The following is a 15,758-nucleotide window of genomic DNA, read 5'->3' as shown; positions in this document are numbered from 1 at the left end:
GCCTAATTGTTGGAGCCAGACTTCTCTCCTTAGCTGGATCAAGAAGGAGAAGTGTCCAAGAAGAGCTCATTAAATGTTTGCAGTTGATGAAGATGAAAAGGAATTTTGGAGAAATTCCCTCATTCAATTGTTTGTCCAACCTTTTTTAATACTGTTCTATCAGCGTGATGACAGAAATAGGCACAGATTGAAAAGGTCATAAAAATATTTTAGACCCAGTCCCAGTTGGAGTTATTAGGAAAGGCAGAATGTGCTGTGAATGTTTGCAGTTCTTAGAACTAGACCTTGGAAGATGAGGAGGATTTGTTGCATTAGAAATTGTAAGGATCGGCATTCCGGACTGAAGAAACAATGTGAGCAAAGATACCAGACAGAAGTGTGGGTATGTCCTAGGAAACGTTGGCAATTGGACTTGTTTGGCTGAAACACAAAGTACATGTAGGTAGAAAGTCAGGTTGGGGCCAATATTTTAGAGATCTGTGCTCTCAGAACAAGGTGGTTAATAGCCAATGGAGAGGTTAGTAGGCAGTGGAATTTTTCAGCAGATAAGTAGGGCCATGCCTTAGGTAGATTAATTTGTCACTGATGTGTCACATAGTATGAATGGAGGGTGAGGGGTGCTGTTAGGAAAACCCATGTTTGTAATAGAGCTGCTGCTGATGAAAACCAGAGACAGGCTGGGTGAATCTTCTAATTTACTCCGGATTAGGAAAAGTGACCAACATTGTGACATTTATGGTTACAAAATTGTGACATTGGGTTACTAGTAAGGAAGGTTTAATAGAGAGTAAGCCCTAGGCCAGGAAAGAAGATACCTAGGTTCTAGCCAAAGTCTCTCCACAGCTTTCTGCTAGTATAACATTGAACAGGTTTCTTAAGCTCCCTGTGCCTTAGTTCTTCTTAACCAAGAAGAGATTCTGTGAGCATAGAATAAGATAACAGAGTTCGATTTACAAGAAGGAAATGCCATTGTTTCATACATGTCATTTGTTCAGGTTCCATGCAATCATTCATTTGGTGAATATACAGAGTAAAAACATTTTTTAAGTTAATCTTATCTTACAGTTTGCTCTGTTTTCTCGACTGTCCTTTTATGTGGCCTTCATCAAGGCTGAGTGCCCTAGAATTTAATTTATATAAAGGATCTGGATTTGGCATTTCAGACTACTTAAAGGTCAGTAGCAGACAGTGTATTCTCTTCTCTTCCACTTTCAGAAACAGGTGTGAGTTTTTTTACAGTCTCCTCACATTTGTCACAAAACAAATATTTTATAAAAGTATTTATAAAGGCAGATTATGCCAGAATATGAGAATGTTAGATTTACAGAGGCTTGTGGTTTATACTGTAGGCTTCTGTGAAGTACATACATAAAATTAGATGAATTTGTAATACCTTCCAATTTTTAAAAGGTTCATTGTATCTGTGTTGCTTCTATATCACCTATATTTTGCTACTTGATATGGAGCTATTGAATAATTCGTAAACATAGCTATCAAATATTATATAGCATTTCAGACTAAGTTTTGCCCAGTGTGCCATTAATGGATTAAGGAATTAATTTGTCTGGTTTATATCTAAGTTGCCAAAGGAGAAATGCAGAGAAAAGTAACTTATTTCAGCAAACAGTTATTGTAATCTAGTACTATAAGCAGCATATTAGAAAATGCAGGAGATTCATAGATAAATAAGACAAGGTCCTCATAGAAATTACAGTTCAATAGTAAGGATAAGAATAGAGAAGCATTCTGTATCCTGGAAACTAAACTGTGAAAAATGTAGAATTAAGTTTTAGCTCTGTGTGGAACTTCATTAATCATGTAATTTAGTGTTTATACAGTTAAGGAAAATGAAGCTCTAACATATAAAATGGCTTGCCCGATATAGTATTAATCACCTGCATCTCTTTCACGTTTAATTAGTTCTCTGTCCTCTACATTTTGTTACTTGTATAGTAATGACATGGTCTATTCATGTTTGCCCAGAAGCCATAGGTGATCTAGAAGTTGGACAATAGTCATTTAAAAAATTAAGTTTGTCTTTAGCATGCTTCCTCTTGAAAATGATAGCCCTCCATCACTGTATAATTCTCCTTGTAATCAGTACCTCCAGGATCTGTCTTGCCCCAACAGGTTTCTCATCTTTGCTCAGCCTGAGCAGCTTAGTAAGGTAGAGTGGAGCTGTGGAAAGATGAAATTTATGATAGAAGGGAATGACCTTGAACCCGTATCTTGAAACACTGTTGATTGGAATCAAATCACAGGTTTGCTTTCTGTCTTTTTCATAGATAGTTAGAATGGTATTCTCGGAGCAGTTCTTGAGTTATCATCCCTTTTACTAAAATAGATATTCTTAGCCAAGGATTTCTGAGTAAAAGAGCTACTCCCACTAATTCATAGGTGCTCTTTTATTCTTCTAAAAACATGTCAGTCCATGCAGCATTTCTTGTTTGCCTAGATCACTGGCCACTCATAAATCAAGGCTAAGTTTTAAGTGTAATTGTTTGAAGTAATTTTCCCTTTTATGTCTCTGGCAGTTGGTTACTTTTGATGCAGCCCATTAGTCTGGTGTATGACTCTGCTATTAGAGTATGTATACTATGCATAGTTTGGTTTCTTCCCATGAAAAGTGCTTTTAGGGAATCCTGTGCAGATTATCTGAAGTAGTAAAGCTCACTTTGGTATATGGTGAAGAAAGAGAAAATAATATTGAAATCTGCAAATAATCACCAAATTAATTTCTTGCTAGTTCTATCTATATCTTTCTCATCTTAGCCCAGCCATTGCCGTGAAGGAAAAGCAAGTGAGAATTTGCTGTAGATGATCCATTGGAGTTATTTTATTATTAACAAAAGCAAGAAGAAGGGAAAACAATAGCCTTTGTTTTACTGAAGAATTTTTAAAAGGATAAAATCCAAGGGTGTGTGTGTGTGTGTGTGTGTGTGTGTGTGTGTGTGTGTGTGTGGTGAGTTTCGGGCAATTATTCTCCTGAGTTCTGTCTTTATAAACCTATAAGTGTAGCAAGTGGCCTAACAACTCCCACTATCTGCCAGACTTAATCCGAGGAAATCTCTCTCAATCTCTCTCTCTCTCTCTCTCTCTCTCTCTCTCTCTCTCTCTCTCTCTCTGCGTGTGTGTGTATAATTTTAAGGTCTTTTACATTTCTTTTTTTCTTATTGACCTAACCTATTTTCTTTTTGCCTCCACTGTATCATTTTACTTACTGTATTTAGTACTTTGATATGGCAGAAATTTTGGGAATCCTAAGTTTTTGCCAGTTCTGGGTCAAAGCCTGTATAAACCTGTGATTTACTCAAGCCTAATATCCTTTGTGAATGAATTGGTAAAGTTAAGGATCCTTATGATCACTGCACCTCAAGAAGGACACAAGCCAAGGAAAGGCAACTAAAATATCTCACGAATTGCATGGTTATAGTCATATAGTTTCTACCAGTCACATTTCTACCAGTCAATTTGGAATAGGAATGTGAGGCCAGGGCCTCGGGGATGAGTGGAAAAACATCATAACCTTCAAGGGGAAACATCTTCCCCAATACATTCATCAAATTGTATTTCCCATTCCCATTTACTGGGAGGTACTGTGTTTTTTCTAAACAACTCCAATATATTGGCCTGGAATGCCAGGTTTCAGAGAGACCCCCTAAGCCCTAATTATTATTGCATTATATCGAGGTCTCCTCATCATTCCTATATCTCCTTTACCTCCTCCCTCACCAAAAAGGACAACCTAAGTGTGGAATTCAAAAAGGTATTAAGAGAATTATAAAGTGTACCTATAGGGACACTTGGAACAAAACCTGAGTCACTTCTCAAAAAATCTACTATGTATGTACAGGTCACCAGAAGGCAGGATTAGCCCAGTTAAACTGGTTGCTTGATCATGTGAACATAGTCCATAAACATGAATCCCTGTTTTGGGTGGTTTACTATCTTTGACCTTGAATTGCCCATGTCTGTGCTTGGTTAAAGTTTATGCCACCAATCATAAATAATGACTGCAGAAAGCAGAAGCCCAACTAGATAGATTTCTCTTTGTTTAGTGTTTTTACAAATCTAAAAAGGAACATGACCCTAATCGTTTTAAGAATAAAAACTTTCTTCCTTATCTTCTTTATCATAGAAGTCAGTCTCCAAAAGAATTGTCCGAGGCTCCAGATTATATCTGTCTAAGCTGGAGAAGAAGGACCATGTGGCAGATATATGATCACTTCTGTGTAATCTTTCTGTGGAGTCTAATCTCCATAGCCCCTATGGATTATTGTTCCTTACTAATCATTGTGCAATACCAGGAAAATAAAAGAGAATTGAAGTTTAAACTAAACCTATTAGAAGTAATGTCAGTGCTAAGACTCAGAATAGGCATCAGAATTTAGCCTTCTCACTAATTTCTTAACTTATGTCCATAAATTCCTGTTTATTTTGCTAGAGATGCTAGATTTTGCAAAGAATCTCGCCCTCTAGTTAAGCTTTACAATGTGTGTGTGTGTTGTGTGGGGTGGGCAGGAATAGAGGAAACTTCTTTTTTGATGATCTCAGTCTACTCAGAAGAAGACTGAGAAAGTATTAGATCCTTGAATACAAGGCAGTTTTGAAACCTGTTTTTATAAATACTTATGCTTATTAAATGCATAGAAATCTAAAGCTATATGACATTCAATGTTGAATTTCATTTCCCATATCTAATAGTATTCGAGGCAATAGAAACAAGTTGACATATAGCCAACTTTAAGTACCTAACTGAAAATAAGATAAATGCTCCCTAGGAACTGAATAGCCTAAAGCCTTCCTAAAAATTAAACTTAACTATTTTATAGAAACTCATGCTTAATTTTTTCCCCCCTATAATCTATTTCTAGATAATTTCTCTTGTATTTCCTTAAAGATCCAAGAAGTTTTCTATGATAGAAGAAAAAACTATTAATGACCTATCCACGTGAGTGTTGATAGCCACTTTGTGGTCTCAGGAGACAGGTTAGGCAAAATGGCTTGAAAGAGGTCTTGGCTAGAACACTTCGTAGAAGAGAAGCTACTTTGGCACAAAGTTCATTCATTGGATTTTCCCTATCTACAGTCTTTTATTGCCTCATAGTCCACATAATGATAATAGCTACCATTCATCATGCACTTTGGTAGATGCTTTATGTCTGTTATCTCAGTTCAGCGTCCCAGCAGCTCTCCCAGTTCTACAAGCCAGAAACCAGCTCCAGAGAGACTAAGTAATTTTTCCAGGTCATAAAATCAGAGCACCTTTCAAATTCTTCTAAAGATGGTTTCTAGCTATCTAGTTGAGCTTGTTACTCTATTATGTAATGTAAAGGTGCTTATCCAGTATGAGTCCCTCTTGGATTCTATCAGAGAAAACTAGTTTGCCTGCATGGGCAAAAGTGTAAGTAGAAATACAGTATTCCTAATCTTTCTACCTAGTTATAAATTCAACTTGGTAAATAAAATACTATAGGTGGATTTTTTCATAGATTGAAAGTTAGGAATCCTAAGATTTTTTTTGTTGTTTTTCAGCTCTATCCTTGAGTTGTATATTAAGATTTTTTTTTTTTAGTATTCTTTATAAATAATTTGTAGATTTGATGAAGTAGAAGAATAAGGATAAGAAGAAAAGCGAACAGTAGTGGTTTTAAATAAGAGCAGGAGTGTTAGCCAGGAATTAACATATGCATATAGATTGTCCTAAAAAATCCAGTGAATCAGTAAGGAAACTTAGCCAAGGTTCCATTCATCATTACCAACTCTTCTACAAGTTCCATTCATTGTAATTATGTTACAAATCAAAACACTTGATTTTAAGATACAGAGGACAGTCCGGTGATTGCCAGGGGTGACGGGTTGGGAGTCTGGGAGAAATAGGTGAAGGGATGAAGAAGTACAAATTAGTAGTTACAAATTAGTCGCAGTGATGTAGAGTACAGCATAGGGAATGTAGTCAATAGTTTAGAAATGGCTATGTGTAGAACCAGATGGATGATAGAGTAATCAGGGGATCACTTCATAAATTATATAAATGTCTAACCAATACACTGTATACCTAAAACTAATATAAAATTAAAAAAAAAAAAAACTTGGTTCCATAAAAGTATATAGTACAGCTACTTTGTGAACCTTGAACTCAGTTCTTAGAAGGAGACAGCAAGGTGGAACTAAGAGAAAACAGTTCTGAAGGATCAAGTAATTGAAGTTGGCTGTGGAGTTGAAAGAAACTTGAATAAACCAAAGGCAAAACAGCACAGCTCAAGATTAAGCCATTTTCTTCAGATTACAAATTAAGTCAACAAATTTATTGTTATATTGCTGTTCTTTGGTTTATTCTTATATTCGTACCCATTTTTATTCTAACACTGACACTAACCAACTGCCAATTTACCTCTTGTAAGTAGAATTTCTCTTCTAGGGAAAACAGATTAGGTGTGTTTGGTTGCTTTAGAAGATGAGTTATCCAAATACATATGGCACATCACTGAAAAGTCAAGTAGCTAAATGATAAGAATGTAATCGATTTTATTTATTATACTTTAATGATAAATTTCTAAGTTTTTCTTTTTTTGATATCATTTGTGTTTGATATGTTCCCATGGGATTTTTTCTAGAACAAAACTTTTAGTGAGCATAAAGACTTGCCAGGATTGACTTGAGTTTATGCTTACAGTATGTGTTCATATATTAATTTCCACTAGAATTATACCTTCCAATTTATATACCATTGCATAGGATTCCATTATAAGAAATCCATTGTCCACTGATGAAGAAAGGAAATAAATTCTTTTCCTCCTCTACTTCTTAGTGTATTTGAATGTGAAACATATCCTACAAAGACGACACTTCATAACAGGTGCATACTTTAAAAGATGTTCTTCAGATTTGAACATATGAATTACTGAGTCGCTGATGTGTCCAGAGAGGTTTGATTACATATCTTAATGGAGCAGGTTTTACTCTAATTGGTAATGAGGCACCTGAACAGTTAGGAACCTGCGGGTCTTCAAAAAATGTTGATGAGAAGAATATATAAAAGTTCATCAAGGAAGTCAAGGGTATGAGTCTTAAATAGTCTGTGATTCTGTGTTCTTGCTTTTTAAACTGTCCTTTACATGTCATATTATGCCCCAAAATGAAAATTATGACTATAAGGTTTCCCCTTCTAGCTTTTAGCCTTAAAGTTCCTTCAGGAAAGACTCTGGTTCATCTCTGTATCTCTGTGTTTCTTACACCAGAAGGCACTTCACAAATATTCACCAAATTGATGGCCAGTATTTATGTTGATAATATGGAGTGAAATTATCTTTTGTGGTTTTCTTATGCTCCAATCACTTTCAAGACTCCTATTGGAAAAGAACAAAATTTGTGACTTCTTCAATCTCTTTATGTAAGGATACGTTATCAGTCTTCCTGGCTAGCAAAAGTCTTTTCATTCTTATTTCACTTCATTTGCTTAGTTCAAAATCATAATTTGTGATCACTCAGGTACCAGTGATCTCTCCATCCTACCATAATTCTATCTGAAAACTGCCCCCACTTAACCATTTGTCCTGTAATTGAAATTTTTTGTACTCTCTTGTTGATATTTTTGTGTATATTTTATTTTTTAACTTCTAATATAAAAACTTTATGGACAAAAATCTTGTTATATATCTATTTGTACCTCCAATCCAATCCAATCCCTTTATGGTAATGGTGTTAATTCCAGATTGTCAAGCTCCGTAATTCTAAATTAATATAGTGTGTGACATGAAAGTTAATTTAAGTTCAAAGTTGAATATTTGTGCTTTTGAGTTAGACATTCATGACTCCCTGAATCTAATTCCTCTTGAAAGTATGCCTTTTCTCTGTCTCTTACTAATGCATATTGCCCTGTTTATTTCCTTCACAGGAAATTGATTCTTTTTACTTAATTGTTTTTCTCCATATCAGATACCTTGTTTTTCTTATTCACTATTAAATGACTAGCACTTAGCTCAGAGATTGGCACATAGTAGGAGTTTTGTAAATATTCATTGATCGAATGGATAATGAGAGGCACACTTGAGCTCATGAATATGAATACCTACTTGGAATTTCTAACACACTCTCTTCCACAGACAGGAATTGAGGGAGCTTAAAGAGACTCCATCAACACCCTTCTCAGCGCTCTCCTCAATGTCCAACTTCCCACTCCCCACCCCCACCTGCAGCAGTTTTGCTTCTTGGTTTATGTCCCAGATGGACTTTTGCAGGAAAGCTATGATATATGGTAGTAAAGATACAAGGCTGACTTTGCCATTGTCTAGACTTAATTTAATATAGAAAAGCCAATTTATATCTTGTTTTCAGTGTTCTTAGCTCTATTGCCCTGCTAGGATTGAAATTGTATCTAAATTCTGAGCACACTACTTGCCTTGGGCAGTAGGAGACCTTTTCTTCAAATTTAAATCAACTGAAGGCTGGTTGTCCTATCTGTGAAAATGTATTTTTAATATCCTGATTACACACAGGCCATCCAATTAGGTGAATTAACCGAAGTGCTTGCTTTTACTACTGACATTTATTAGAGATGATTAGAAAGCCTAAGAGCAGTTAAATTTCATTAATAACATCAATTTGTCCATTGTTACAAAAATTGCCTGCTTCCTACAGCCCGAAGAAGCTACTTTTCTTCTCCTTATCTCATATTTAAATTTGAACGTATATCGAACCTATTTTTTTAAGGAATGGTTCTGTAGAATAAGAGTTAAGTTTCTGAAACTCTAGGTGCAAATCCTTTCAGCCACAATTTCCAAAGATGATCCCTGTGAGCATGGTTACTTCTCTCTTTATCTGTAGATTATGAAAAATATTCTGAGGAAAGATGTTAGGAAAGCATTCATCATCAAGATTTTTATATACTTAAGATTTCATATCCTTATTATATATCATCCTTTTTCTTAGACACTTCTGCTGACTCACAACTTTTCCTGGAAAAATGGACCATTCCCACCATATGGGGATGAACCATATGGACCACAACAGTACCATGGCACCTCACCATCACCCAACCACCTCAGCCTCCCACTCCCATGGCGGGGGAGCTGGCCACATGATGATGATGATGGTGAGTACTATGGGAAAAGCAGCCCAGTCCCTTTCTCACACACTTGGGTAATAGAAATAATTGAATTTTAGGACTGGAAGGTTGTTATTTAAAGGTCAGTTTATCAATATGGAAAAGCTAAAGCAGACTCAGTCTGCTTTACAGACTTGGTTTTGGTGTGGCTCTGTAATTAACTTGCCAGATGATCTTGGGCAAATCACAAGTCAAGTGATTTGCCCAAGATCATGTGGCAAGTTAATTACAGAGCCACACCAAAACCAAGATTTCTAGGGTCCATTCTTCTGTATTCCTTTCTTTCAAAATTTATCCTTTTCTGAATTAAGTTCTGGTCTTTCTGCTTTGTATAAAAAAGAGAAAAAGACAAAAGTTGATGGCAGGGGCAAAGGAGAGTACTGTGGTAGTAATGCTAAAATGAGAAAGCCTCCTAATTCGGTGAATGTCTCTTATTACCCAGATCTGCTACTGTTAAGTGTTTTAAGGTTCCTTACCTGAAATTCTCATTTAGAATCTTCACTCATCTCTAATTGACTTGTTTTTGTTTTCTAATAGCACATGACCTTCTACTTTGGCTTTAAGAATGTGGAACTATTGTTTTCTGGCTTGGTGATCAACACAGCTGGAGGTGAGTAAGCCATCAAGTAGTGTTTGAGAGATAATAATCTGGAAACCCAGCAACTGTCAGAATTACTAAATCATTCTGGTTATGATACATAACCATCTTGCTTCCTATTTCCTACCTAGAAGGTAAGCATGCACAATGCTTATTTTAGAATTCCTGAAATAACAGATAGGAGTCTTTTGTAATCCATTTCCCATCATCTTTTCCCAGAGTGCTTCCTTGCTTGATAAGTTATTGGTCATGGACATAAGACCATAGTCAGGTTAAAATAACCCTGTGTTAAAAATTGCTGATCTAGTATGATATGCCATTTTACAGATAAATTAAGCTTCAAATAGTAAAATGATTAGCCCTAAATCACATAGAATTAGTATGTCAGAGCAAGGACAGGAACCCATACCTTCTAGACCTACCTGGTCCACTGCTTTTCTAGTATACCAAATTGTGCTCTACATCATTTCTGATTCCGGCCCATCTCAGTGTCAGCCCTAGATTTTTGGGTAACTAATTACCCACTGTTTTGTGTCTATAATGTTGAGGTGTGCTTTAAGTTCAAATTGCACAAGCTCAATAGTCAATTGGACTGCTTAAGATGCAGTTAAATCTTTGGAGCCACAAAATTAATTTGTTCTGGGAAGAAAGGGAGTTTTTATTTCAGGTAGTATGTTCAATTAGAAGTTTGAATACCTTCATAGCATTACCAATGCTTTCCAATGTGAAAGACTTAAAATTGAAATACTGTTCAAGAAATAGCATTTAAAAAATAAGTTGTGTTATTCCCCTTTTGTATACTGTACTCAGAAATTAAGAAGACCACCTTTTCTGTGTTACGTTTCTAGCTCAGACAGCATACCAGCTAATGTTTTTGCACATGTTTGACAGTGCCACCATCTTTTCCTTTCCTACTTAGAAATGGCTGGAGCTTTTGTGGGAGTGTTTTTACTAGCAATGTTTTATGAAGGACTCAAGATAGCCCGAGAGAGCCTGCTGCGCAAGTCACAAGTCAGCATTCGCTACAATTCCATGCCTGTCCCAGGACCAAATGGAACCATTCTTATGGAGACACACAAAACCGTTGGGTAAGAAGATCGAGCAGACTAGGTTGAAAAGTTCTGGGGATCTAGGTTACCTAAGCAGCAAAGCAGCTATTTTATGTACAACAGCCTCCTCGAGTTAGTGATTCTATATGACCTTCATCAAAACTGTCTGTAGAGGCTTAAGATCGTGGGTTATGAGCAGGCCAAAGGAGGAATGCTAGGAACTCTTTTGCAAAAATCAATGTTCTTAATCGTAAGTATTGGTCACTTTGGAAGAAGGTAAGGAATCCATATCGTAAAATATTTACCAAAATAATAATAAGTTAAGCAAAGAAATTCAGGTCAGGATATAGAAGAACGGCAGAATCCAATTGATTCCTTTATATAAAAAGTTGGACCTACCCAGCTTTTCTCAGTTTGTTTAGAGTATCAGACTAGAAATTTCTGCATTCCGTCTCAGTAAGTATTGGGATGACTATCGCTTTTCCCTAGAGATTGACAAATGCTTTTGAAATTCAGCTTTAATAGAAATGTAGATATTAAAACTAAATTGAAATTCAAGCAATCCTATAGACCAATATCCTGCTCTCAAGTAACGATATTACTTGTTCCCATTGTACCGATGAACTTATTGAGGCCCCAAACTGGTTGTGGCTTACCTAAGGTGACAGAATGAGTAAGTGACAGAGGGAATAAATAGCCAGGTTTCTGATTCCTAATTAAGTACTTTCTACTATACCACCCAAAGCTCAATTCTATTTCCGTTTTTTAAGAATGTGAACTTTGCAAAGGTAGAAGGCCTGAAAATGTTCAGGCAAATAGGTATGAGAGGGTTTAGGCTTCCCTTTCAGGATCCAAGGTGGAAGTAAGTCAGAGGATTAGGCCTTCCTTTCCCCAACTCCCAAGAGGATTCCTCCCGTTGACATAACAGTAACTAGCCATTGCTTATAAACCTGACAGCACTATCATGTTTCATTTCCAGGGATCAATAAACAACAACATACACACAAGTACCCATGAGTTTTCAGGGTGACTGTGAGGGAGTCTAGTTCAAGCTGAGCTTGTGACAACTGTTCCTCTTTTCTCCAGAGCTGCAGAACTTTCCTGAAGTCTTTGATTATTGTTTCCCTATTTACTCCCCAGGCAGCAGATGCTGAGCTTTCCTCACCTCCTGCAGACAGTGCTGCATATCATCCAGGTGGTCATCAGCTACTTCCTCATGCTCATCTTCATGACCTACAATGGGTACCTCTGCATTGCTGTAGCAGCAGGGGCTGGCATGGGGTACTTTCTCTTCAGCTGGAAAAAGGCAGTCGTTGTGGACATCACAGAGCATTGTCATTAACGTCAAACTCCATGGTGTTGCCTTATTGATTGCAGTGGGAAGCAGTTCAAAACTGGAAGACATGATTTTTCTTCATATCTTCCCTTCTTGTTCCTTATCTCCTTACACACACACACATACACACACAGACACACGCACGCACACACGCACACAGACACCTGCTCAGCAGAGGTTTAGCTTACAGTCTTGGAGCTAAAGTGGAAACCTCCTGACTCTTCTTTTTCCTGAGCTGAAATTCCTGTATCTCTTAAAGTGAAGCCACCCATGAGATATTCCCTCCTCCACCATTATCTTAGATCCAAGTCATACATTCTGGTCTAATCCAGGTGGCTTTCTATTTAATGACTCGATCACTTGTTTCCTTTTTTAGTCTTCTGTTTTTATTTGTTTAACAATCTGTGAATTCGATGGGTTTTTTCTGGGTCAGGGATGGAAAAGGATTAACTTCAGCCAGGATATATGGCAACAGAGGGAAATGCTTGCCCAACTAAACACAGAACCCAAACTTAACATTAAAAAATAAGTTCCAGTCTTTGGACTCAGTGAGTGGGAAATACATTGTGCCTTTCCCTAGGTGTGGTGTGTTGCACTGAAATCTTTAAAGTGGGCAGAGGGGTGGCCTGAGACTAAATACAGGCCAGGAGCTTGCAGAAGTGTGCATTCTTGGGCGGCTGACTCATCAATTGTGTTCCCACTTAACATTTTGATTAGAATGAATTTGTCAATCAAAAATGATGACAATCAATTAGAAATAGATATTTTGAAATAAAACCGTTGACATTTTACTTTGACTTGGTGCCTTGGTTTGTCACAGCTGAATGACGCAGAAGAGCTTGAATCATTATCTCCCATTATTGTTTTCACATGTCTGCCACTAAACCGTGGTTTTCAAACTTTAGCATGCATCAGAATCACCTTGAGGGCTTGTTAAAAACACTAGTTGCTGGGCTTCAACCCAGAGCCAAAAATTGGCATTTCTAACAAGTTCCCAGGTGATCGTCAGGGCAGTACACTTTGAGAATCTCTGCTTTAAACTAAGGGAATATCTCCTAGTGGAGTGAGCATGGGAATTTGAATTGCTGATTGGTAGGTGGTATGTCTGGGTTTAACTCGTGTAATAAATACTGCTGGTCAATACTTAATCATTCCACAGAAATTTATTCAGCTCCAACTTTATGTGTGTGCCCAAGTGCACATGCACAAAGGGCTGTAGCCAAAGTAACTTATCAGCATGTGTCCTTATTTTTAAAGATCTGTAATTTCTTGGAATTAGCTTGAACGTTGAAAAGACCTTTGATATGCAGTATAAATCAGCCAGTCATAGGCCAGAAGGGCAAAAGTCTAGCCCTGTCTTTGGAGAGGCTTAGTGTGTCATCTGCTGATGGACAGATTTTCCTCAGCCCCTGACATCTATGCTCACACCAGGCAGAACGTCATCCTCTACATCAGGGGGCTCCAATCTCCTGGCCACAGACCAGTACCAGTCCATGGCCTGTTAGGAACCAGGCCACACAGCAGGATATGAGTAGCAGGTGAGTGAGCAAAGCTTCATCTGTATTTGCAGCTGCTCCCCAGTGCTGGTGTCACTGCCTCAGCTCCACCTTAGATCAGACATTAAGAGTACCGGCCCCTGGTGCCAAGGAGGGTCGAGACAGCTGCTCTTCTTACTTTTGGGGGCTTAATGAGCTCATAAGTGGCCAAAACCTTTTCTCAATAAAGAATCACATTGTGTTTTTATCTGTCCAGTTGTTAGTCTACACTGAAGTTTTGTTCCCAGTCCAAACTACCTCTGTAAAGTGACTCTCCTGTGCTAGTCTTAAATCCTACCCTCCTTGGTGCTAGACTCCAATCGTGCCTCCAGGCAGAAGAGACAAAATACAGCTATTCTGTTGGCCTCTGTTGTGGTTTTGAAATTTGTACTTTCTCTGTAGGTGCAGTTAAATATTGCAGAGCGAGGAATGTGTACTTTCATGGCTTTGAACCAAGAGAGGGTTATGAGCTTGCTGGATCGAGGTTAAAATCTAAGAACCAACATTTAGAGTTTTATGCTTTGCTCCCATTCCACTCCTTATAGTGCTGATACTTAGTATGAGCAGAGTAAATAACAGGTACTGACAGAGTCCAACATTAAGGTATAAATAGCTTGTTATTGTCTCAGAAGCCAAGGAATAATAAAACCATGAGAAAATAATGTTTAGTAGTAACCCTGGTGCTCTCTAGAAATCTTGGCATGAGCTGCTATATAAAATAATTTTTTAAAGAACAATACCTTATCACCAATGTAAAAAAATCAAGGCCAGTTAAGACAAAGTGCTATGAATTTGAAACTCCCAAAGAGAAATATTGGTTTTGGATAGGTTTTCAGGTATTCAGGATAGTCTCCTGAAAAACCTGAATTTCAGCAATTCTTAGACTAGGTTGCCAAAGGAAGAAGCTAGTGAAAAAGGAAAATTAAAGTTTAATTTTTTTCTCTCGTGCTCTTAGATTTGTGATGATATAATGATCTTGTTGACTTTCATTTCTGTACCCCTGTTCCGTCGGATTTTAGTGCCTGACTTCTTCGTTCATTCTGGATCCAAATCTCTTCCTCCTTCCCTGCAAAGCTATTAGAAGCCTGTATCTCCAGTTCTTTGGCCCCTTATCCTGCTCTTTTCCCTTTATGTCTTTCATATCTAAAAGATAATGTCTTTTATCTCATATGTCTAGTTTATTAAATCTCCCCAGCCCTCATGATGCAGTAGACATTACTATGCAGTGGATATAGATACCAACCAGACGTTGTAACACTTGGTAGAGACTTAAGCACATTTCAAGGAGCAGTTGTCCTACTGGACTTTCTATAAGGTTAGGTAAAGGCTACTTAGTACCATCTGCAGTTATAAAATCTTAGGTGCTCTCTCCAGTCTATGCTGGAGGAACACTCAGCACCCCCATTACCCACAAACAGGGAATCTTCTCTGTCCACCAGGGAATTAGAAGTTCACATTTCTTCACTACTATGGTAGGGTAGTCTGGAATTCCCTTCTAGGCTATGAGGCACTAGTCTTGAGTTCTGGCTACAAAGGTTCCCTATAAGGAGCTGGAAGGGGAGAAGGCAGGGGGTACATCTTCATGTCATTTGATTTTGATCCTATCCTCTCCAGCTGCTTCTTTAAAAAAATTCATCTAAAGATACAAGGTCTACATTTGACATAATGCCTTAATCACTGGGTCTATAATTAACATTGACTGTTTTAGATTGTAAGCTCCTGGAGAGCAGTATTGCTGTAGTAGGAATGTTTTAACAGTGTCATGTACAAAAGAACAAAATAAATATTTTGATTTTGTGATTCAACTCATGTCTTTCTATCCAGAGTGATATCAGAATAAGTGGTCTTCTCATTGTCCACATAGAGTCTTGGCCATTACCACTCAGCTTCAACCAACAGTGATAAATCCATGACCAACCTGGTTCCCAGAGTCCATGATCTTAACCACTTGCTATCTGATAAAATAAGTGGAATAGGAAATTTACTTAGCAGAAGAAAAGCAGAAATCTACCCATGGGAGTGGTTGAGAAAGGCTTCATGAGGTCTGGTGCTTTGGTTAAACTCTCCTCCTCACCGGCTGCTCACCAGGCTTCACATGAGGCCCAAGGGGATGGAGTGCTCAGTTCCTGTTCTG

At 37.6% G+C, this 15,758-nt stretch overlaps 1 protein-coding gene across 4 annotated transcripts in view; it reads left to right on the top strand.

Moving 5' to 3' along the window:
* The window catches only part of SLC31A1 (solute carrier family 31 member 1), a 31,817-nt gene extending 16,388 nt beyond the window's left edge, over positions 1–15,429 (top strand). Inside the window, exons 2-6 of one of the 4 annotated variants that reach the window (XM_016126240.2) lie at positions 1–129; positions 8,932–9,094; positions 9,644–9,716; positions 10,624–10,792; positions 11,894–15,429. In XM_016126240.2, the coding sequence (XP_015981726.2) occupies positions 8,966–9,094; positions 9,644–9,716; positions 10,624–10,792; positions 11,894–12,095 (573 nt within the window). In that variant the 5' untranslated portion in view covers positions 1–129; positions 8,932–8,965 and the 3' untranslated portion in view covers positions 12,096–15,429. Of the gene's footprint in view, positions 130–158; positions 383–6,894; positions 7,062–8,931; positions 9,095–9,643; positions 9,717–10,623; positions 10,793–11,893 lie in introns of those variants that run through there. The other 3 variants (XM_016126241.2, XM_016126242.2, XM_016126239.2) reach the window with 3 other exon arrangements.
* The last annotated feature ends 329 nt before the right edge of the window (positions 15,430–15,758 follow it).

Source organism: Rousettus aegyptiacus, unplaced genomic scaffold, assembly GCF_014176215.1.
Source record: "Rousettus aegyptiacus isolate mRouAeg1 unplaced genomic scaffold, mRouAeg1.p scaffold_m13_p_3, whole genome shotgun sequence".
NCBI lineage: Eukaryota > Metazoa > Chordata > Mammalia > Chiroptera > Pteropodidae > Rousettus > Rousettus aegyptiacus.
This window is presented reverse-complemented; position numbering and strand designations above follow the sequence as displayed.